Source organism: Rhopilema esculentum, chromosome 10 (assembly GCF_057945365.1).
Source record: "Rhopilema esculentum isolate cy_ngs chromosome 10, ASM5794536v1, whole genome shotgun sequence".
Classification (NCBI taxonomy): domain Eukaryota; kingdom Metazoa; phylum Cnidaria; class Scyphozoa; order Rhizostomeae; family Rhizostomatidae; genus Rhopilema; species Rhopilema esculentum.
The window spans coordinates 254,705-279,533 of NC_142824.1; the positions used below are offsets into that span (position 1 = coordinate 254,705).

Consider the following 24,829-nt stretch of genomic DNA (forward strand, 5'->3'; position numbering starts at 1 on the left):
AAAAGAATACACCAAGCCACTCAAATTATGTCCATTCAGCTCAATGCATTGACAACTTAAAACACAACTCTTTACAAATATATTTCACAAGCCCTGCTCTACGCAAAAAGATGCCGAATCACGATTCCTTTTATTTTTTTCCATTTGAAATTTCTTCTGGTTTTTTTTTCAATTTTCTCTTATGCTGCGCTAAAAAAATCTATTTCTCTACATCAATTATCATAAAAACTGTATAAGACTTTCTCTATTAAAAAGACCATCTGTTTCTTTGTCAGTATTCGAAACTGTATACCTTGTATGCACTGTACCTATAAACTTATCCTTGTTTGTTGCTTTCTCGATTTTTACACTTCCCTTGTCTTTAATAAACATTTTGCAGCTCAACCTTGACCCAGATCCTTATATCATGCTCCCTGGAAAATGTCAGCAACTTGCTTCTTTACAGGACACTATCATAGTCCTTTATAAACTCACTGCTTCTTGTATTTCTGTTTTTCAAATTGCTTTGGTAAATGTTTTTAATTCCGTCTGCTTTAGCAATAAAATATTACCATACCTTGCCCCTTTCACTCTCTTTTCGATGATTTACTGCAGGCTTCTAGTTTTAACACATTACTTAGGTGACCGAAAGCCCCTTCAGTTCCTTCTCTTGCTTGTTGGTGACACTGAGTTGAATCCCGGTCCTCCAACTAACCGTGGCTTAAAATTCTTTCATTGGAACTTAAATAGTATATGTGCAAGAGATTATGCGAAAATCCCTTCAATAGAAGCTTACAATGCTGTAAACCAGTTTGACATCTTTGCAGTATCTGAGACAATGCTTGATAGCACAATAAGTAATGATGATATATTTATCGAGGCCTACAGTAAAGAAATCCACCGAAATGATCACCCCGGCAATGAGAAAGTTGGAGGCGTATGCTTATATTTTCGTGAGGGAATTACCATTAAGAGAAGGAGTGATCTTGAAACCCTTCAAAAAATTATCGTTTCTGAAATGAATATTGCTCGTAAAAAGATATTTCTTGTTACATTGTATTGAAGTCCAAATCAAAACAGCATAGATTTTGAAAATTTCATAGCCGGATTGCAGGTGTTTGTCGATCAAGTACAAAATGAAATACATAACTCAATTATCTTGACAGGTGATTTTAATTGTAGATCTGTGCAGTGGTGGCCTGATGATGTCGAAAATCCTGAGGGAGCAGCGCTTGACGAACTTATTGAAATAAATAATCTCTATCAACTAATAGATACTCCAACTAACATTAGAGAAGGAGGAATGTCTTGCATTGATCTTGTTATCACTAACCAGCCAAATTGTTTTGTTGATTCGGGTATTTATCCTTCCCTTGATTAACATTGTCAGCATCAGATTATTTATAGCAAAATGAACATCTCAGTTCCTTACCCTCCTTCTTACAAGCGCACTATTTGAGAGTACTCCAAAGCTTGTCCTCTAAAGATTGAAACAATATTAGCAAGTATTGACTGGGAACACGAATTTCGCGGCCTCAGTACAAATAAAATGACAGTTCTCTTTACTAGCTAATTACATTCTATACTGTCCCGATGTATACCTAATAAAACCATTAAATGTAATGACAGAGATCCTCCTTGGTTTAATTCTCAAATTAGAACAGTGATTAAGAGAAAACACAGGGTATATATTAAGTATTTGAAGCGTGGGAGGAAACCTGAAGATTGGAATGAAGTAAAAGTTGTTCGCAATGAATCTTCTAAAATGATTTCGGCTGCAAAAGAACAATATTATTCAAAATTAGGCCAGAAGCTTAATAAAAAAGCTTTTGCAGCTATCCCCCCTTTAATAGAAAATGGACTCTTTGTAACAAACATTAAGACAAAAGCTACAATTTTAAATAATTATTTTATACCGCAATGTTGTACTGTGGAAAGAAGCAGTTCTCTTCCCCCTTTTGCACCTAAATGTAATGTAACACTGGAGAGCCTGTTCATTGATCCTGACAAATTGCTACGATTATTACGGTCCTTGGAACCACAAAAATCCCATGGTGATGACGGCATCTCAATAACTATGATAAAATTATGCGATTAGGCTATTATCGAGCCTCTTTGCATGATATATCGAAAATGTTTAGAAACTGAAGTATACCCTTCTGCTGGGAAGAAATCAAATGTAGTACCTATTCATAAAACGGAAAGCAGACAGTTGAACAAGAATTACAGACCAATATCTCTTTTACCGATTTTCGGAAAACTTCTAGAAAAGCTTATCTTCGATACCATCTACAGTCACTTATGCGACAATAGGCTCATAGTTGAGTACCAGTCTGGCTTTCGACCAGGCGATTCAACTATAAACCAGTTACTGTTGATCAGTCATAAAATCTACAGTGGATTTGAGGAAGTACCTAGTAAGGAGACTCGGGCAATTTTCCTGGATCTGTCAAAAGCGTTTGACAGAGTCTGGCACAAGGGGTTAATATACAAATTACAATGTAATTAAATTTCTGGTAGCTTGCTCATGCTTCTTGAAGACTTTCTTCATCACCGCAAACAAAGAGTTATCTTAAACGGCCAGGCTTCTGAGTGGCAAATGGTATCATCGGGAGTACCCCAAGGCTCTGTACTTGGTCCTTTACTTTTTTTAATCTATATCAATGATATAGTAGACAATATTAACTGTGATGTTAGGCTCTTTGCAGATGACACATCACTCTTTTCTATAGTAAATTATGCAACTTAGACTGCTTTAAAGATTAGCGAGGACTTAGACAAAATCAAGAAATGGGCTTGGCAATGGAAAATGGAATTTAATGCTGATAAAACAGAAATAGTTATATTTTCTGCCTCAAAACAGCAACCACTTCATCCCTCAATTGAGCTAGGAAATCAAGTCATTACTAGAAAGAATGAACACAAACATCCCGGAGTAATTTTAGATTCTAAACTAAACTTTCAGTCACAAGTTAAAGAAGCTGTAATAAAAGCTAGGAGGGGCATTGGCCTCATAAAATACCTCTCAAAATATATTTCTAGAGATGTTCTAGATCAAGTTTACAAGCTTTACGTTAGGCCTCACCTAGACTATGGAGACATGATATACCACAAGTTTGACCCAGATATGAGAGCCACTGTCACAAAAAGCATTGAGCAAGCTCAGTATACGGCGGGTCTGGCTGTCACAGGTTCCTGGAAAGGGACCAGCAGGCAAAAAATATATGAGGAACTTGGATTGGAGTCTATGTATGACAGAAGATGGAATCGAAGACTATGCCATTTTTTCCAGTTAATACAATCAAAAACACCAGAATATCTGTTTAACGAAATTCCTCCTGAGCGACAGATACCTTACATGATTCGAAACCCACGAAATTATGACCCAAGTTTTTGTAGGACAAATCGTTTTTCTAATAGCTATTTTATAAACACAATTTATGAATTTAACCTTCTCAACAGCGAAATAAGAAATTCAAAATCAATTTCAGAATTTAAACGTAAATTATTGTCTGTAATAAGACCAACATAGTGCAAAAATGTTTTTTATGCGCGCGCATGCTGACGTGATTTACCTGCCCGCGAAAATTGTGTCGTTCTGTCCCGGATGCGATTGATATAAAAATATATGAGAAAACAAACTTTGAATTTTAACCTTACCTCTGCTTTTTTTTATGGAGTCAAATAGATAAATTATCTACTTAAGATACATTTATATCATTAAATTATGGCTTTAAAACCTTATTAATCTCTTCGTGGCCTATGCTTTACTGCCAAACTAAAGTATCCTATGCCTAGGCCTACTATTAGGCAAGAAGGGAAATATGAACAATTTAAAAAGTAAATTTTCAAGCGTTACCCAATTTTCCGCCTCTGAAGGAGACAATATACAAAAAAATTGAACTTTTGACTACAAGTATACAAAAATTCAGGATGCGGCATGGTGGAAATTTTTCACGATCGTTAATTCAAATATCGAACAAAACTTCCCATGTTGACCTTTCAAAATTTCGCTTTTGTTTGGTTTCCTACTCTTATAGAAAAATACCGAAGCGATTTCAAAATCGCGTTAAAAACAGCTACTTACATTCGTGACCAATCTATTTTAATGAAAAACTTCCATGAATATACCGCATATCCCAAAAAGTATGGCGGTTTTAAATCATCATTCAATCGCACCCATAAATTGACAATCCTAAAGTTAGGTATCTTTGCGGTGAAATTATGAACGTGACCCAATTTTCCAAATATGCCAACCAATATAATCTTATTTTTCGGGGCATGAAGATGAATCAATAAAAAAATCAGCGTGTGGCATGGTGCCGTTTTTGAGATAAAATAAATTTGAATTTTGAACTTTTTCTCCGTGGAACTGACAATATTTGAGGCATACTCACATGGTAAAATTTTGTATATAAAATGAGCCGATCAGGCTTTAAGTTCACTCCGCCATACTCAGGTCTTTTTTGGTTGTGGTGACACAAAACCCTATAACATTGCACCTCCCAGGAGGCCTGGATCGGAATCAAAGTGTCACATGGTCGGTTGGCGGGAAAAATTTTGCGCGTCGCCATTTGGCCGCAGCTTGCAGGCGCAAAAGCTCTTTGCACAGCGGCTGCAAACATTTTTGCTCTATGTTAATAAGACCCACAAAAAAACCAGTCTTTGTAAATTCTACAGTAACGGTAACAAGATACTTAACCCAACTTCGAATGCGATTCAGCCTTTTAAACGCACACCGTTTTAGACACAACTTTGATTGCCTGAGACCTTTGTGTGTTTGTGGCGCAGGTGATGAAAACAACGAGCACTTATCCCTGCACTACCATTTGTTCCAAGCAATGCGGAACGAGCTCTTTGGTCAGCTTTCTGAAGTCCCTGGACTCAAAATTTCAAACCTCCTTGCAACGAAAATTTGTGAACTAATACTTTATGGAAGTTACGAATTAAATGTACTTGCCAATAGACTTCTTATGGAGGCCACACTTCACTTCATTAAAAACACTAAGAGATTCTTTTAATTGAAAACACAACAGCAGCAACTCCTTCTCTTAATCTTTTTTGTTTTTGCTGATCTACGTCTGAAACATGTAAATTATGTAAAAAATGTATGTAAATATTTCTAGAGGTACCTTACTATTCCTGATTTAGTTTCTTTTACCTCTATCCCTTTAATGTGTTTATATTTAGATGTAATTGAAAATTGTAAATGTCACTCATAATGGAGACTAGAAGACCTTGCGTGACATGTATTTGAGTGACATGTATTTGAGTAGCTTTGTTGTAGTTTAGAATTTTAAATTATAAAAAAAAACTGTTCATAAAATGTGGTAGAAAGGTACCGGTGGTACCGAAAGCCATTTTCGTAGGCTTCTTTAGAGATTTCAAGTAAATTACTTTTCCTGTTGTTAATTACACTTCACTATTCAAAAAATGTGGTACCAGAGGTACCGATAGCCATTATTATAAGATTCTTTAGAGAATTCAAGTATATTACTCTTCCAGTTATTAATTTTACATCACTGTTCATAAAACGTGGTACCAAAGGTATCGGTGGTACCGAAACCCATTCTCAATTGCTTCTCAAGAGATTTCAAGTAAATTACTTCTCCAGTTGTGATTTATACATTAATGTTTATTAAAAGTGGTAGCAAAGGTACCGGCGGTACCAAAACCTATGCTCATAGGCATTCTAGAGAGGTTTCAAGTGGATTATTTTTCCAGTTGTGAATTATATATACATCACTGTTCATAAAATGTGGTTCCAAAGGTACCAGTGGTACCAAAACCCATTCTTACAGCCTTTCTAGAGAGATTTCAAGTAGATTACCTTTCCAGTTGTTAATTATACTTCACTGTTCATAAAATGTGGTACCAAAGGTTCTGGTGGTACCGAAACCAATTCTCATAACTATCTTTAGTAATTTCAAATGTATTACTTTTCCAGTTGTTAATTACACATTACTGTTCATAAAATGTCGTACCAAAGGTACCAGTGGTACCAAAACCCTTTCTGATATGCTTTTTTAGAGATTTTAAATATATTGTGAAACTGTGAATTTTAAAACTATAATTATTGTTTTTCTCTTTGGCTAGAGACAATTTGTTAGACATGTTATGTATGTATGCTAGATATTATTATATTAGGCAGGACATTACTCTCCTGATATCTAGTTTATTAGACTCGCTGAAACTATATATTTGTCGGGTAGAATTTGATTTAGATGATTAAATGGTCGAGACTGCTGGCACAAGAATATTCAGCATTTAATATGCACAATTCTCGTATAACAGTAAACAATTTTATCATGATGAATATATCTACTCTGGTAGCAACATAATTTAGTGAAATATGAATAATTACATAAATATAAGAGCATTATCCAAAAGTATGGTAGCGGGGGCTGGAGCCTGCCACAAAATTCTCAAAATATACTATTCTTCCTTTACAGTAGTGTACTGAGTATGGAGCAATTGAATTTTGTACTGAAAAACACTATTAAAGAAATTCACTTTAATATGCATATGAAATAATATTTTGTAGATTTACCAGAAATTCATGAGTCTGGCCCTATGACTGAGTGACTCTTGTCCCATACCATTTGTCTAGTACAATGCCATGGAAGTGTTTTTTCAGTAAACTAATAAACCCACCGCCTAGTTGATAGGTTTCCCTCCCAATTTCAAACCATTATTTCTGCAAATACTTAAAAATTTCACATATTTTTTCAGTTTTAATATTAATTTCTTCTTTGCTTTGTGTCGTTTTGCCAGTGTTGGTCGTTTTTGTTGTACTACTGCCAAACAGTCGAAGCAATATCTATAATATAAGTGGAAATTTCATTAATTTTGGTATGATGTTCAACTTTGTAATACCACAAATAAGGATCTTTATGTAGGTTAGTGTTACATAGACACTGAATATTGCTTAATTGCTGATAACTTGTATGGCATTAACCATCAGAATATTTGGGGGCTGTACCTACTTTTGCATGTCTATAAATTTATTATCTTTATCTTAGAGCTAAGAACTCGACATTGCAGCAGCAACTAGCACCAAAATAGACTCAGTAATCTGTATCTAGGAATGAACATATACACTGATCATATTTAAAATCTAAGGAGCTACCAATCTTCAGACTGTGGTGGCACTCATTTCATTTTGATGCACTTGATATGGTACCTCCATTCCCTGGGCACTGCAAAAATCAAACGATTTAGTAAATCACAATTCAAATTAGATATATATTTGCTAGCTTAGAACAAGCTGCTCACAAAAAGCCATTTAAAAAACCTTATCCCTCATCACCTCCTGAGCACTCTATCATTTTCCCATTATTTTTCTCCTAAAATAAAAATGATTTTGTGAAGCCTCAGGAGATGCTAGTTGGCATAAAATGTAGGTTGAATATATCAAGCAAGCATATCTCAAGCAAATTGAAATATCTCAAGGTGTACAGTTCTAATACATTTGGGGTAGAATCATTTTATTGACATAAGATTCTGTTTGGAAAATCAATTTACAGGGTGCTGGGAAATCATGATAAATATTTTTCTTTTTATTTACACAATGTTTCTTTTTGAATTATCATTGATATTATTCTACTGAAATTGGTTTAAAACTTTTAACTTAAAAGATGATGGGTTTCTTACCGTTTTCCATATGCAGTAATTGCTGTTTTTCCTGTTAGCTATCTTTTTCTTTATGGTTGTCTCTGTTTTAAAGCAATCAGATATACATAATCAAGTAGTGAACCGACATACATAATCAAATCGACTGTAGAAATATAAAATGTAATCCTTAGTTATGGTTGATTGACAGCAAAGAGATAGCAGTACGTTATTGTGCTCTTTGTTTTTGTTAGAATTGTGTCTCTTTATCTTGAACAAGTTAAACTCCAGATTGGTTTCAAGGTGAATAATAGGAATTTGGCTTATACTCAAGGGCGACTTTTTTGTTACAGTTTTATTCTAAGATGACTGATAATAAATAAAAGAGCAATTGGAATTTTTTGTGACAACGTTACTGAAATTTTTACAATCTACTTTCAATTATATTGTGACACTTATTATGATATCATGATTTTTACCTGTATGCGGTGCACTACCGTTATCTGTACTTTCATCGTCATCAGGCATTCTTTGATTGCAAGATGCATCACCTTTTTAGCACAGGGATATTTAAGACAAATCTTAAATGAGGCAACTTGGTGTGAAAGATAAAGCTTACAGTATTGAATTAGCAATTGTCAATAGGACCCTACCTTCCTGCTGCGTTTCAACTTCTGTCAAGGAAGAGATACCTGTTGAAGATATTAATGTGGTTGTAGCTATCAATCGTTATTATGACGTTATAAAATCTTTGACATAAAACTCTGCATATTTGTTTGAAATATTACAAACTTTGAGTGGATTTTTTTAGTTTGTTATATTAGCTACCCTGTTGTTTTAGTTTTTATTTTTGAAAAATGTAATAATGATTTCGATGAAAATATTGAATGTTAAGAATTGTGATGTCATAATAGAGACTTACCACATGGGAATATGCCGACTGCTCCGGCAGCAAAAAAGCTTCTCCTTGGTGTTGATAATGATAGCTCCGTCTGCCTTTTTTGAGCGTACGAGTAGCCCTGAAATGAAAATAGACATTCTAGATTCAAAGTCTGTAATTCTAATTTAGGGAAGTTGTCTTTAATGAAATTTGACATCAAAATATGTTTGCCTATCATGAAGGGAACTTCTCAAATGATGCTAATTTTCTTAACAATGAGAGAGGAAACATGTCTAAAAATATAAAATATAAGCTTGAAAAAGAAAAACTAGGTTAAAACTGAAAAACGAAAAATCTAAAAAAAAATTTCGGAAGAACAGTTGCTGATTCCTTTCACTCAGATTCATATTGACAGTGTTTTCCAGTTGAAAAAATGTTCAAGACTAATTTTGGAGTCAGTTGCAGGAATTTGGCTTTGCCATCTGGGGACATAGATGCCTATAACAAAGAAAGAGTACAAACGACTTAAACGACACTGCTACAAGTAGATCGTGATTTTCCTCACAAGAAAATTGCAAGGACCAGTAAAGAGGATGCATTCTTTACTTCGACAAGCTGTTATTTTATTTAAGCTTGATCAAATCAATGATGTAAGCAATTGTAGTAAACGTTTACTGTAAATGCTTCCTCTTCTGCATCGGCAGTTGATGTATCAGATTCAGCTATAAAATGGTTCGTGTTTTAAGTTTAAGGTTTCGAATTCAAATATGTAGTATAATGCTATCTTTATGAGGAAATTCATACTAAATTCATTATATAATAGTTTGATAGTGACGGCATGAAAGTTTTCTCGGGATTTGACTGTGATCAGCAAATGAGGCCGGAGTTTTGCGAAGGATTTTTCGGTCAAATGTTTTACAAGTTTTACAAAACTTTATATTGTCGTGAAATCTACAATAATAGCTCAAACAATAAGTACATTAAATGAAGTTGAGCTTGGAAACCGTAAATTGAATTGATATATTGTGACTTACTAGCAACAACATGCTCAATATTCTTGTCTATGCCACTTGAATTCTTTGTTGTTCTTTGCTTATTTCGGCAAAAGTGGGCACGTCAGGAACTTGGGGCTGTTCACCTCCATATAGCTCTAATTGTTGTGAAGTCAATATATATTTCGCAACCCACGCCATCATGGGGGATTCCAACTCGTCCCAGTCTTCTTACGTTATATATATTCACGCCCTATATTGTAAGGTTAAGTTGTTTGAAGTAGTGAAGTTACGATAAAGTCACGCTACAAATTTATGATGGGCTAACAAGTTACGTTTACGTTATAGTTGTTTATAGTCACGTTTTGTATATATTTAAAGATAAAATCAACGATATGGAGTTTCATTCACGTCTACGCTCTACCGAAGCTATGTTCAAAATATAATGGCGCCCAACGTGGGGCACGGAATACGACGAAATCATGGCCACTGATACAGAAGGTAACAGTGGACAATTAAAGAAATTGTTAGCAATACGAAGAGGAAATAGAACCTCCATTACGAAGCTTGAACAACAAGCCACGGCTCTTCTTGAAGAACTAATTAATGAAAATGGAGAACAAGTCGAGAAGGTGATTCGTTTAGAAACGATACAAAAGTCTCTTCGAGAAAAGCAAACGTATGTGAACGGACTAAACGAAAAGATACTGGAATTATGTCCTGAAGTTAACATTGAAAAAGAAATCGATGAAACGACGGAGCTGAATTTCAGAATCGATGAAATTCTGGGAAGAATTCAAGCTTTTAAAGACGGTCGTTACGCTCAGACCAATGCATTCGGAGTTGGGAGTGGAACGACACAAATTATTACGTCAACGCCTTCCAGAGAGGCTGAAAACGTTGAAGAAGCAACAAACAACGAACATGGTCTCAATACAAGCGGGGTTACCATGGCTTCTGTTGCCATTCCTCTCCCAAAAATAACGCTTCCACGATTTAACGGAGATATTACACGTTTCATGTCCTTTTGGCAGAGTTTCGAGAATGCCATAGATAAAAACGAAAGCATAACTGCAGTTGATAAGCTCAACTACTTGGTGAATTTGTTGGAGGGTCCAGCATACCGTGCAGTATCAGGACTCGAACTGACGGAACAAAATTATTTAAATGCGGTGGAAATTTTGAAGGCGAGGTTTGGCAACAAACAACAAATAATCTCGACGCATATGCAGGCTCTCCTTGGGCTACAAAACTGCCCAAACGAAAACGTGAAGCAATTGCGCTTCTTTACGACAGCATAAATGTACACGTAAGGGGGCTTGAAGCCCTTGGTATGAGCTCTGCAAGTTATGGCAGTTTGTTAGTACCAATCCTTATGGCAAGAATGCCGCGAGAAATTACATTGCATGTCGCCAGAAAGACGACCGAGGAAGTTTGGCCGATAAAAGAAATATTGGAGATTGTCAGAAAGGAAATTGAAGCCAGGGAACTGAGCAATAACATCAAGCCCGTCGAAAAGAAATGTGACAAAACTTCAGGATATGGACCAAAATCACCACAAGGCACTACCAAGACATTTTTGACGAAAGACGAAAAAGTGCAAGATTGTGTTTATTGTGGGCATGCACACTCTCCGTCAAGCTGCAAAGAAGTCCAGGAAATAACGGGTAGAAAGAAGATCCTATTGGAGACCAAACGATGTTTTTCCTGCTTGAAATCTGGACACATGACAAAAAAGTGTCGGGAAAATCGAAATTGCAGAAAATGTGGCAGAAATTTTCACCACGAGTCAATTTGCTACAAAGGAGCAAAACAAACGGAGGAAGAAACAAAAGTAACTACCAGTGTTACAGGAAAACAAGAAGTTTTGCTGCAGACGGCCACTGCGTATGTTTATGGGGCAGACAAGGCTCAGAGGATGAAAATTAATGTTTTCTTCGATAGTGGGAGCCAACGAAGCTACATCTCTGAAGAAGTCAGACGAAAACTAAATCTGGAAGTCGAAAGACAGGAAAACTTAAATTTGAACACATTTGGAACTGAGAAATCAGTACGCAAGAAATGTGACGTCGTAAAGTTAAAGTTAGTTACAGGAATAGATGAGACGCCAATTTTGATAAGCGCAATAAGCTATCAGTCTATTTGTTCGCCCATAAATACGCGCATAGACGTAAGCAAGTATCAGCATTTGATAGGCCTTAATCTAGCGGACAAGAAGCTAAGCGAGCAAAATAGGCGCATTGATTTGCTTATTGGTAATGATTATTTGTATGATGTAATCATTGGTGATGTTATTAGAGGTACATCAGGGACAATAGCAGTAAGTAGCAAATTAGGATGGCTACTTTCGGGAAAAGTACCAGGATCTTTGGAGCCTAAAACCTATTCTTAAGTGACTTCTAATTTGATTTTAGATACGTCAGTTGGAAGGCCTGTCGAAGAAAATGAGGAAATAACACAAACGCTTCGCGAGTTTTGGAAACAAGAATCATCCGGGATTGACAAGGGGAGTGAACCCACAAATGAAAACAAACAAGACGAGCAATTTGAAATCACCTTTAATGGTAAAAGGTACCAGGTAAGCCTTCCTTGGAAGGTTGATATATCTTGCCTTAATGATGATTATAACTTGGCATTAAATCGCTTAAAATCTTTGCTTTGCTGGTTAAAAGGAAACCCTGAATTATTATCTGAATATGATAACATTTTCAAAGAGCAATTAAACAACGGGATAATTGAGCAAGTCCCTGTGGAGGAGGAGAATCAGGGTAATCCTCATTTTATGAGTCACCATGGTGTTATTCGACGAGATCGTGAAACAAAAAAACTTCGTGTTGTTTTTTATGGAAGTGCGAAATCGCACAAGGAAGCATTATCTCTTAATGAATGTTTAGAACTTGGTGATAATTACATGCCGCCAATATTCGATACGTTATTACGTTTCCGCTCACATGCCATTGCTATAACAGCTGATATTGAAAAGGCATTCCTTCAGATTGAAATTGATGAAAAAGACCCGGATGCTTTACGTTTTTTGTGGTATGACGACATTAGTAAGCCGAATCCAACGGTTATTCAGTATAAGTATTGTAGACTGGTGTTTGGTTTAAGACCATTGCCATCTATACTGGGAGCCACAATTAAGAAACACATTGCTCAATATGCTAATCGATTTCCTCGTGTTGTTAAAGTGTTAGATCGGCTTTATGCTGATGACTTATCATGTAGCACAAATTCTATTGATGAGGCGTTAGAGATTTTCCATAAGTCACGGGAGATTGTGTCCGAAGGTGGGTTTAACCTTCGCAAATTTAAAACTAATGACACAGCTTTGTTACATGAAATCAAAAAGGCTAAGCAGGTAACGTATCCAATGGTGATAATGCGAAGGAGATCATACAAGATGATCAATCCTTCGCTCAGCAAACAATAGGCCCACCTCAAAGGGAAAATAATAACAAGGTCCTTGGAGTAAATTGGGAAAGTAAAAAGGATGAACATTTTTTTGGTCCGGGGTTTCTAAAACAGCCACCCACAAAATTGCCTAAGCAAGAAGGAAGAAGGAATATTTAACAGGTATTATGGAAGCCTATAGACCGAAAGACAAACGGGAAGAGCCAGTCATATCGGTTGGAGATATAGTTCTTTTAAAGGATGACGATAAAAAACGCACTTTTTGGAAATTATGTAAAATTCTTGAGTTGATTGTAGGTACAGATGGAAGAGTAAGATCAGCAAAAATCCAGATAGCAGGTGAAAGGAGTAAGGGTAAAGTATTTAGACGTCCCTTGAAATTACTTGTACCTTTAGAAATTGCATGTAAGGAACCTAACACAGAAGCAAATCAAGTCAACGCACCTATAGCGCCTGCGCAGCCAGCAGATAGAACTATTACGCGATCTAAGCACGCAGCTGCAAAGTTAGGAGAGTTTCTTAGAAGAGACAATATGTAAATATTTCAATATGTATATGCTTACAGTTTCAGCTTGCTTAAAGGGCCTCTCCAGCCAAAAAAAAAATTTTTTTTTTATTGACTAGAAAGTTAGCATCTGGTGCGTGTATTATGGCAAAGTCGTTGTTTTTGCAAAATTCCAATTAGTTTAGAAGTTATAAGGCCTTTAAAGTTGCACCTTTCCGAGAAAAAAACGACAAAAGCCGAATCAGTTTTGTGACATTCTGACGTCACAGTGTGCGGCTCTCGTCCGTAATGAATTTCGTATATCTTCCACCGAATTGCGAAGGAGTCATGGTCATGCGTTGATAACTGCATCTAAATCTAGAGCAGGAGTTTTTTAGGATCGAAAAATATTAAATGTTTACAATCATTCTAAGTTTGCGGGTCGGAATTTGTCTATGCTGTGTCACGACTTTGTTTTGATCACCTGTTTAGACCCACAAAGCTATGGCTTCCTGTTCCAGCTCTTCCCTCGCGTATAATTAATCGAAATTGACACTTCAGTTGTTCTCCAGAAACGATGAACAACTAATGGCTTCAGAACTGATGTCTGAAATGCTCAAACTATAAGCCGGTGGAACAGAACTGAGAGTACCATCACTTGCAGTGTTCAATTTGCGAATCGCCGTCGTTCAATTCGGTTTGAGGCGAGACTAGCGAAATACACTGTGACGTCAAAATTGCGTCACAGTGTTACCAAACCGAAAATTTTTTGTCGGTTAATTCAATTCAATTAACGAAATGCAAGAGCTTATATCTCACAAACTGTACAAAATATCGAAAAACAAAGAACGAATTCGTGATCAGCAGGTTCAACTCCTTTAGATTAGCTAATAAAGTGCAAGTGCAAAATTTGGCTGGAGAGGCCCTTTAAAGAAAAATGTTCTTACGTTTTGTTGATGAATAATGATTGAATAATATGTATTATTGTAAATTGAGTGCAGGCAACTCAATCGGGGGAGTATGTTGTGAAGTCAATATATATTTCGCAACCCACGCCATCATAGGGGATTCCTACTCGTCCCAGTCTTCTTACGTTATATATATTCACGCCCTATATTGTAAGGTTAAGTTGTTTGAAGTAGTGAAGTTACGATAAAGTCACGCTACAAATTTATGATGGGCTAACAAGTTTACGTTACGTTTACGTTATAGTTGTTTATAGTCACGTTTTGCATATATTTAAAGATAAAATCAACGATATGGAGTTTCATTCACGTCTACGCTCTACCGAAGCTATGTTCAAAATACTAATAAATGGATGGCTGTATGTATTATATGTCTTCAACTTCTATCTAGGCCGCTCTGTATTATTTCGCTTTTAGGACTATTAGCTGCCTTTTGTTTGTAGCATTCTTTGCCATTGTGGTCAAGATTTATTATTCGCATACCCCCCCCCCCCCCTTATACATGACAATTTACATAATAAGTGAATTTGATTTAGAGATTTAAGGGTCAAAAGACAGGCAGTAGCTAACAAAACCTTTTGTGGCACAGCGTACCTTGGCATTTCATTTAAGGCATTCAGGATAGGCAGTGCCTGATACATGTTTTTATCAAAATATGGTAAAGAATAATTAACAATAGTTATTGGTGCCAATGCTACATATAATCTTATGAATGAAAAAACGTACCATAGTCGAGCCACTCCTGAAAGGTGGACGAAAACATATTTTTCGGTATTTTGTGTCCTGCATGAAAATAGAATTGTTTCAGCTGACTTTTATTGCAATTTGTTTTTGTAATAGTTTGCGAATTTCTAAAAGATGCTATATTTCTTCTAGATTTTTTAGAAACTGTCAAAGAAGAGAGTTAAGAAAAACTGTTTATTTTTATCTCAATTTTTCGCTTTCATATCTCAAATTCTTGCCTACCTTTTGCACAAATGGTCAGCTCTGGGTCCCTGACTCTCAGCGGCTTTCTGGTGCATGAAGAGCCAGCCTTTCCAAAATAAATCGGCCACGAGTAGGCATTTTCCATTATGCTTCTGGACTATTGAAGCAAGTCCTGTGAAAAAGTGTTAAAAATTCATTTTTAGCGTCAGTGATTTATGGTGTCAAGACCAACTTGTGTTGCAATCATTATCGCTAGTAAGGGTTAAAGCATTTTGCTAAATGTTGTAACAAGTATATAAGTATGCTTTGAAACTTTTTGAAATATAAAATGTAGGCTGGCAGTGCAGGTTCTTCCTGAAATAGTTATGAATGAACTCGTTTGAATTAACAGCTCCTCTGACGCCTATCGCTGGAATGAACATGCCACTGCTTTTTACCTTTACCAATGTTTGTAAGTTCATCCATGTCAAAATCTATAATTAAATATTTAGTGATCTGAAATCGATGATTCTTTTTCAAACTCCTATGAAACTTTTTATAGCAGCTCAATGGCTTTCTCAAGAATTTTTCCACATACGGATGTCACAACAGATAACCATATCTTAACAATAAAAAGAACCTGCCTGTACTAAATGCAAAGCTTGATTAGAATAAATTATAATAAATGTACGAAAGATATCTCACAAAAATACCAATGGTATTTATTATTTAAACCAAAGGACGAATAGATCTTTATGTTCTGGCCATAGATGAATTGATACAGGAAACCTTGAAACCATATTGTAGAAATAGTGAATTCCTCAACTCACATGGGCATCGTTTAATTTGATTTTGTTTGCCATATTTTTCTCCAGGCTATCAATAAGCGGCTTCTTGTCTAACAAAGACTTGGTTTGCGTCTCAATTACTTCGGACAAACTGTCCTTTAGTTCCCATTTCTGGTCCATGCTTTGTGGATACTAGAATAAGGAAGCAAATTGTTTTTGATATTATTATTAATCTAGTGGCAGAGAAATCCTCAAAGAACTCCATTCTAAGTTACAGTTTTTAAATGTAGTAGCATCAATTCTCTAAATGTGACCTATACTTACAAGGGTCTCTGTAAATAAGACAAGTGCCATTTCATCGCAACATCTCTGTTGCTTTCGTGGAAGGCACTCCAAAAGAAACTGTCTTATGGAAGGAACTATGCTCTTCCAGCTGTGACAATCTGTTCTCAAAATGGACTGCCCATGCCAAAAGAAATCCCTAATTTGGAAACGGAAAACAAATCAGATGCCACATAACTCAAAAGATAGCTGATAGAAAGAGAGCACTTTCTCATTTGCATTTAAGAAGAATGAAAAAAATTTTTTCAAACACAATATTTGGAAAATATTTTTCCTGAGCTATAATAAAACAGTGATTCGAACAAGAAGAGGGGTTAGCGTGTCAACAAAGGTATAAACATCTCATTCCTGCGACTTTAACGTTTAATTGAGTTTGTGATACAAGGTGTAGCATTGTTAAGGTAGCAGTATACCCTCTAGCTCTGAAATGTAGTTTGTCACAAGTAAAGAACATACTGTACCAAATCTCATGAAAAGATACACAAATAGCAGTTAGTCTTTGCTTATCAAGATACAATAGAAAAATTGGAAAAAGACCATAATTAACACGGGGGTAATGTTATGGAAAAAGGTCAGTCCGTTTTGTTTCCAACAAATATACTTCAAACAAAAAGAACTGGAGAGTTGATTTTCAGCAATTGTATACTATTTTATATGCTCTATACACTGAATGAATTAATTTTGAAAAAGTTCAATTTTCTGGGGGGTCACACACAAAAACGTAGTTCTTACCCCCTGAATGAAAACAGTTTTAAAAAATGTTTTATTCAGTGTATAGAATGTACAAAAAGACAACTGTACAAAAAAAATAGCCTTCAATAATCTTCCTGTCAGCAATTATCTTCAGGACAAGCTTCATTGGCATGAAAAATGTAGTTTTCATAAAATCAACTTTGAAAATTGTATAGCGTATGATTATAAGAACGTGAGGGGAGGATCTTTTCATAATAGCCAGATGCCATACAACCTGTTCCTGTAATGCCATCAATTTATTTTACTGATGCAAAAACCAATGATGAGCCACTCAAAAAGGCTTTTTTGTAACAAAGATGGCATACATCTTTTCAAAATAGTGACACCAGTACACTATGTGACACCGTGTATAACTTGGTACAATAATACAAGTTTGATGGACTAGCAGACTTGAGAAGTTAGGATTAATCAAAAATTTATAAATAAATTATCAGATGCCATATTATGACCATAAATGATTAATTATCAGTAAAAGACTGTCACTTCAATTTCATCAACAGAAATAGCTTCATGAGCAGGAACTGTAGAAGGATTTGGCTTGTTTCTTTCTTTTTCTTTCTTTAGGAGAAAAAAACTTTAGAAAGAAAAGAACATTTTTTTCTTTCTACAAGCCTTCTTCTTTCTTTTTCCTTCTTTCATCTTATTATTTGTTACCTTAGTTTCTAGTTTTTCAAACCCTGTTTCTGGAGTAGAAGAAAGCCCAAATGCACCAGCCTGGTAAGTGGCAGAACTGCTGTTGGATTCCCCTTTAGAATTTTTGTCAGTTCTGCACTTTCTACTATGAAGGCGGTACTTTTCAGATACCTTTGTTTCTGCACTTCTTATTCTTTCTTTGTCAGTCTTTCTGAAGCCAGACAACATATTTTTTTCATGTTCAAAACCACATTCCTCGACCACGGCAGCCTTGGTGGCAGCTCCACTATTGAAATGGCAGATGGTTTCACAAACTGCTGTCTCTACTCTTCTTCTTCAACAAAAGTTTGCTTTGGGGCATTTTGACCACAACAAACCATTTACAGATTCATTTTGGTTTTGTGTGAGCCCCATTAAACACCTGTCTAACCATTTTGCTTATGACAGCTTTGCAAAAAGTGGCGCGAGTTCATCATAAAAGACACCTGGTAGCCTTTTGTCATCACAGTATTCTTTATCTTTCCTCCAAAACCTGCACCATGTATTAGAGGATTTCGGGCAGTATGAGTGTTGTTCAAGAGATTCATTGTCATTTCTGACCATGTGCTTGAAAACTGCCCATATGGCTTCATATATTGCTCTTTGTTTCTAATATGTGTTGCCTGTCGATAGAATTTTGTCTGTAAGTCGCCCTTTACCTCCAATTGTTTTACCATCATTCACCTTTAATCCTTTCATTCTTCTTTTATACTCCCTTAGTCCTGAACCCAACCTTCTCTGTAAATGGCCTATCCATTCTTCTTTTGTCACATACAAATCTTGTATAACGCAAACATTGATCTAAGGAACATTTCTACAGCACAATCAGTTTCCATTGAATCACTTGAACCTTTGTGGTTCAAGCTGCACTGTGACTGATTATTTGAGCGCCATTTCTCACATTCTTCTCCATTTTTTTCTTTTATTTTGTTTGTGACACATTCATGACAATAAAGGCTTTCCACTTCATAGTCGAATACTTCACCTGTCTCTACAGAGAGTACAAATATGACACCAATCTTGAAACTGTGACCTCTCTTCTGCCATGTACCATCAACAGTGACAGCAACATTACAGATCACAGCTCCAGATTCAGCAACCTCAACATCCTCAGGATTGTTTTCTCTGGTTAAATCAATCAGACGGCTTGCAGCATCTTTCATGTTTCTTACTGCTTGTTTCTTGTGCTGCTTGTATAACATCTTGCTAATATTATTGTAGGATTTCTTTGAAACTGGTTTGGGTAAGTTCATTATAGTGCAAAACTGTTCAACAGCTGCAAAACCAAATCTCTGTGCAGCATAAACAGATCTGAAGTTCACCTAAGACACTAAACTCCCTTTAGCTATTTGGGATGTTTTTAGTTCTGTTGAAGCTTGACATAAGCTGCATTTTAGATATAAAGCCTCAGCTAATCCTTGTTTATTTGTATTATTTTGAAGAAGAACAAGTTTGCTATCCGGGTTCTTGCATGAACTGCAAATAGCTACTTGGCCGATACAATCACTAAGTAATACCTGGTCGAGAATTTTGAAACCTTTTGGCTGACTGATGGACTGTCTTGACATCTTCTCTTCTTTGCTAAGCAGGGCCATCGGAGGGCTACTTTTCAGATTTTCAGCAGATTTGTTCTCCAGAATTTTAAACACAGAGGATTTTTCTGAGGGTGAGCTTTTGTTAATGTCTGAACTACGCTTCTCTTCTTTATTTGCCAACTCGGTTTGTTGCGAGTTGCGAACTCAGATCATACCTACACGGAACAGTCTAAAATGGAATCAAGGACCTACTGGATATTGTGCACAGATCATTCCTGTAAATTTCCTCTTCATCAAGCAAGCCTCTAATGAACCCAACACAAATTTTTCTACCTTTCAACCTACATTTAATTGATGAAACCAAATTAGAATAAACATTGCTGCTACTATCAAATTTTATAGGAGGTTCACATATAAAAGGTAATATGCACTCTCTTCTGCAAACCCAACGAATGAAGTGAGTCTTCTCACAGCCGATATGAATCCGAAGAAATGTGAATTGTTAGCAGATGTATAGTAAGTGAATAGTACGTTAGTAATACCTAAATGACACGTAAATTTAGAAAGTATACCTCTTCGACTCTTCCTATATCAGCGACCCCTGCTGCAGCCCTTCGTGGACTTGCAAACAGTGTTCTGTCAAACACTTGGCATTTGCGATATCATTCAGCGATAGAACCATATTGCTGCGCCGTGAGACTACCAGCATGACGCCTTTGAGTATGAAAAATAAGCAAATCAGAAATGAAAAAGTTTTTGCATATCAGAATATAAAAAAACCGAAGGTGGAAAAGGATAAGAAACAATTTTCTATAAAATTATATAAGGAAAATGAACTAGAATTTGTACTAGTTATAGAAAGCAATTGAACTATAGTTGGTAAACACATCAAAATGTTTTGTATCACTCCTAGTTATTGTAAGTAATCAGAGATTCACAATGTTACTGTTAGTAGTTATAATCTTAGTGTATTATGTATCCAGCTGCTATGCTAGAGAATGGAAAGGAAAATGTATCAATGTTTATAATGTGGTGTGTTGATATGCATATCAATGTTTTCAATTTTTTTTTTACCACCTGTACGCTAGATAGGAGGGGGGAAGAAGCTTGTCGGACTCTAACAAATAATTTGGACTTACGACGTGATTCCAGCTGTACACTGGTTGCCACCAGCCAACAGCAAATCATGTTTGATGCTGGTAGCGCCTTGCCAAAAATGTATTATTTGCTGGGTCAAAGACTTTCCGATGTTCTTCTCGCCATATAGGAGGGCAATATTAGCCTCTCCTAAAAAGAATGTAACGAAAAATGAGATACACCGATCAAGAAGCATAGTATGTTTTTGGTTTTTTTTCTTTTTGAGCAAATATTTATAGGGATAAATACATAGCAGTTTTCTCAACTGCACCATACATTTATTATAGTAAAATAATCTAATTTTATGCATATTTGTAAGCTTTCATATATGCTTTCTAACATGTTTTTGAGAATTCTGTAGACTTGCAGAAGTAGATGGGCTAGGCTGAAGCAACAAGTAGTTACTAATTATTTTCTTTCTTTTTGTGACAAAGCAGGAGGTTTGAAGCAGCTAAAATAGTAGCATGACATCCGTTCTGATTACACTTGTACTTGTATTAGCCATCAGACAAAAAGAAGGAATGGAAAGGATAATAGTAATTATACCATTTTGCCTACGCTCAATACTACTTCTTGAACGTCTAAAAAGCCTTGCCATCGTGAATGCTATGGCTAATGTAACTGCTGGGCGATTGCACTTGAAATAACTTGTTAAAAGTATTTAAAGAGAAACTTTTTCTGGACATTTTCATAAGTAGGCAAGACATTGTTAAGTAAAAGTTTAGTTACGTTAGAACGTTTTTAAACATCTTCAAATCAAAATTATTCACAGTACACTACCAATATTGGTGCATGGTCCACTGATATCAATAATGAAATCTACGTCAATATTTAAGATTTGCAAGAGATTTTGTAACCTTTTCAGTAGTGTACTCGTGTTTTGCTTTGCAAATGGTTATTGCTCGGAGAAGTTTTAGATGAAAAGCTTCAATGTGTTCTAAACTTGTTTGTTTTTTAAATACATTTGTTTAATGGATATAAGAAAGCTATCTTTTCTGCAATGAATATTCTGAAAATTGAGAAATATAGCTCACTTTCTATTAACTTTAGTGCATTTTCTTCGTTGACACAGCAGCTCTACATCAGGATTTCGAGCATGACTATATACAGAATTTCGTTTTCATCCAAAAGTTTTCCATTCGAGATTTGCACCTAAGAAATCAATAATGAAACTGCTATATTGCATGATTTTGATACTATGCACAAAAAATATTGTCTTGTTCAACAAACTTCAAATATATTTTAACATAGAAAGTTGTTGATACTTTGATCAATTATAGTTTGTATCGATGTAGTTTTTGTATGCTTTATGTAAATTATACATTGCTTTGAAAACATAGCATGTAATTTTCTATTACATCCATGGGTAGATTTTAGATGCAAGGATTGGGGATGGGAGGGTGTTGTATAATGATTGGCTTTTCGTGCCACGCCCTTCAGGTGCCTCAAAAATGATGGAAACACCCATTTTAAATTTCACTTTCAAACTAAAATATCTTTACCTCTTCGCATTTCAAACAAAAATTTCCAACGGTTACTCGTTAAACAAAATTGGCATTATTTCGTTACTATTGACTACCAAAAAAGCTTTTTACCGAATAAAAACAAAATTTAACCAATAGCACAAAAACATTCCCCGTAAATCCGTCCCAGATTACGTTGTAAGAAACCAATAGTTGTTTCCATGTAACTTATGTGTTTTGCCAAATTGTAATTTCTGGCAGAATTTTCGCTTACATAGTCTGTTTTCAAAAACATAAGGACCCCTTTCCAAACGGAAAGGTCTCCTTTTGCCAGAGCCCCATATCTTTTCACCAAAGCTGTCGCAAATTTTGCCTGATTTAGGAAGGCCTTGTGACTGAGATAAATAGTCCTGCAATTTTATTATTTCTAATGTCATGAAAATTAATTTTAAGGCTAGGACAGGCTATGTTGCGAAAAAGTAAAAGAGTTGAACAAGAAAATATCCTGATACCTTGTTTTGAAATTTCACGACGATCAATAAACCTTTGGCTGGGGACTTAACTCAAGAGGAGGGATTATTCGAATGTGGGGACTTATTCAACAACTTATGCTATTACACGATTTCTTGAATAATGATATGCAAATAAAAAAGTTTTAGGTACAAAATTAAAAACCAAAGAAGCCATTTACGAAAGTTTCTCGATACAAGTAACAAAAAAGACACGGTAGTGCGTTTCAACATACGGCAAAATGTTTGACTATTCACGGAAAAAGTACCAACACATGGCTGAAAATCCTCGTTTTTGAGAGAAAGCTTTCCTCAAAATTGCATTATATAGTAGCTCAGCCCCATCTTGTTCTTAATTTGTTCTTAACTTTTGACCAATTTTGAGTCTCGTGTTGGTATAAAATTGTTCTTATAAAAAAAGAGTGTAATATTTGTATTTTATCTATCTTTTAGTACAATGCTTTGCAAGTATTCAAGAATTATGTGATGATAATTGCATAATGTAATTAATGTAGAATGACTTTACCGTGTGAATACTACCTTTTCCATGGTAGTGTAGTTTTGTTCCCTGGCTGTTAGTGTTCGGCTTGCATAAGAGACCACCCTTTCCTGACCGTAATTATCAAACTGAGTTAAGACAGCTCCGAGCCCAATGTTAGAGGCATCTGTTTGAAGTATGAAAGGTTGATTAAAGTTGGGGTATGCTAAAACAGGGGCAGAACACAAAAGGTCTTTAATTCTTAGAAATGAATTTTGATGTGATTCAGTCCATGTAAATGGTATACCCTTTTTAGTAAGCTCAGTTAAAGGGGAGGCTAAGGATGCAAAGTTGGGAATGAATTTCCTATAATAGCCTGCTAAACCAAGAAAAGATCGGAGTTGTTCTAAATTTGTGGGAGGAGGAAGGCCCTGAACGATTTAGTTTTAGATGGATCGGTGTGAATTCCAGTACTTGAAACTGAGTGACCTAAATATATAACTTCATTAGAACCAAAAGAACATTTGGAAGCTTTGACTTTAAGGCCATGGGCACGAAACCTCTGTAAGACAGTCTGCAAACGGTTGATCAATGGTCTTTGAAAAGATTATAACATCATCAAAATAGCATAAACATATATCATATGTTAGGCCTGATAATATAATGCCTATGGCTCTTGCAAATGTGGCTGGTGCTGTACATAACCCATAGGGCATCCTCAAAAATTACAAAAAGACCATGAGGGGTAATAAATGCTGTCTTTTGCTGATCTTCTGGGGACATACTTAATTGCCAATAGCCACTTCTGAGGTCTAGGGTACTAAACAAAGAATTACCATTTAAGGAGTCAAGTATATCATCAACCCGAGGCAAAGGGTGGGCATCATGGGCCGTGACTAGATTAAGCTTTCTATAATCGACACAAAATTTATAAGAGCCATCCTTTTTTTTACAAGTACCACCGGTGAAGCCCATGGACTGGTGCTAGGTTGCACAATTTCTTGCTGTAACATGTCCTTAACCTGTTTATCAACCTCATCTCTATAATGATATGGTAATCGTCGAAGATATTGGCGAATGGGGGCAAAGTTACCAGTGTTTATGTGATGCGACAAGACCGATGTATGACCTAAGCCATCATTAAAAACATCAAGAAAAGATATCAAGGTTTCAAGAATTTTCTTTCTATCAGTTGTTGAAAGATTAGGACTAAGAGCTGTTTCTAACTCAGAACGAGTCTGAGCATTTAAAACTGAGGGCTCAGAAAGGCTAGCACATAAACTATGGACTACACTAGAAGAATTCTGGGGCTCAGCTACTAACTCAGATACTGGGCAAAACCTGGCAATCTTTTGACCTGCATGTAATTCAACTTCTGTCTGTGAGGGATTTAAAATTCGAACTGAAATCTTTCTACCTGCAGCTTTACTGACTGTGTAAGCAGTGAAACAACATAAATCGCTGGACTGGCCTAAACTACAAACCATACCCACTAGATTAGCACAACTTTTAGGAACCTTAGCCTGGATGACACTTTCTGTTCTACAGGGAAGAGAGATGCTAGATTCAACAGTCACAAAAACTGGACCATGGTAAGAAGACTGTACAAAAACAGGCAGGTTGCCTTGCTGGGGTAAAGCAGAGGAGCATGAGACCTCAGGGGTAGAGAGTGCAGCAGAGAGGGGCAAAGGTGCTAGAGGAGTACTGCCGATTATTCCACATTCTCTTGATAAATGTCCATGTCCACCGCAGAAGGAGCAGGAAAGGTTATTATTAGGCCAGTTTTGTCCTCTTCTTCTTGAGTTCTGCATCCCCATTGTACCATGTCGGTGTGGGCAATTTCTGGCAATATGACCCAATTGCTGGCAATTAAAGCAAACGATTCTGTCCATCGCAGCAGGTTTAGGAAAGGAAGGGCTTG

The 24,829-nt window shown here is 36.0% G+C and overlaps 2 protein-coding genes across 5 annotated transcripts; one reads left to right on the forward strand and one right to left on the reverse strand.

Annotated features, from left to right (window-relative positions):
- Positions 1 to 1,659: 1,659 nt before the first annotated feature.
- Positions 1,660 to 23,094, reverse strand: LOC148959167 (uncharacterized). 4 transcript variants are annotated; one of them, XM_089110633.1, is made up of 13 exons: positions 22,957 to 23,094; positions 21,493 to 21,610; positions 20,461 to 20,608; positions 19,894 to 20,035; positions 16,344 to 16,500; positions 16,062 to 16,211; positions 15,292 to 15,424; positions 15,052 to 15,108; positions 9,505 to 9,620; positions 8,513 to 8,609; positions 8,244 to 8,282; positions 7,633 to 7,694; positions 1,660 to 6,799 (listed from the first exon to the last, which is right to left on the reverse strand). In XM_089110633.1, exons 9-13 carry the CDS (start codon positions 9,514 to 9,516, stop codon positions 6,671 to 6,673), a joined length of 339 nt encoding a protein of 112 aa, XP_088966759.1. In that variant the 5' UTR covers positions 9,517 to 9,620; positions 15,052 to 15,108; positions 15,292 to 15,424; positions 16,062 to 16,211; positions 16,344 to 16,500; positions 19,894 to 20,035; positions 20,461 to 20,608; positions 21,493 to 21,610; positions 22,957 to 23,094; the 3' UTR covers positions 1,660 to 6,670. The 4 variants fall into 4 exon arrangements, with proteins under 4 accessions (XP_088966759.1, XP_088966758.1, XP_088966757.1 ...); XM_089110632.1 differs by having other exon boundaries at positions 9,505 to 9,715; XM_089110631.1 differs by adding an exon at positions 7,289 to 7,325 and having other exon boundaries at positions 8,513 to 9,715.
- On the forward strand, positions 10,847 to 13,415 carry LOC135694908 (uncharacterized). Its single transcript, XM_089110792.1, has 3 exons — positions 10,847 to 11,762; positions 11,877 to 12,752; positions 13,174 to 13,415. Exons 1-3 carry the CDS (start codon positions 10,847 to 10,849, stop codon positions 13,413 to 13,415), a joined length of 2,034 nt encoding a protein of 677 aa, XP_088966918.1.
- Positions 23,095 to 24,829: the final 1,735 nt, after the last annotated feature.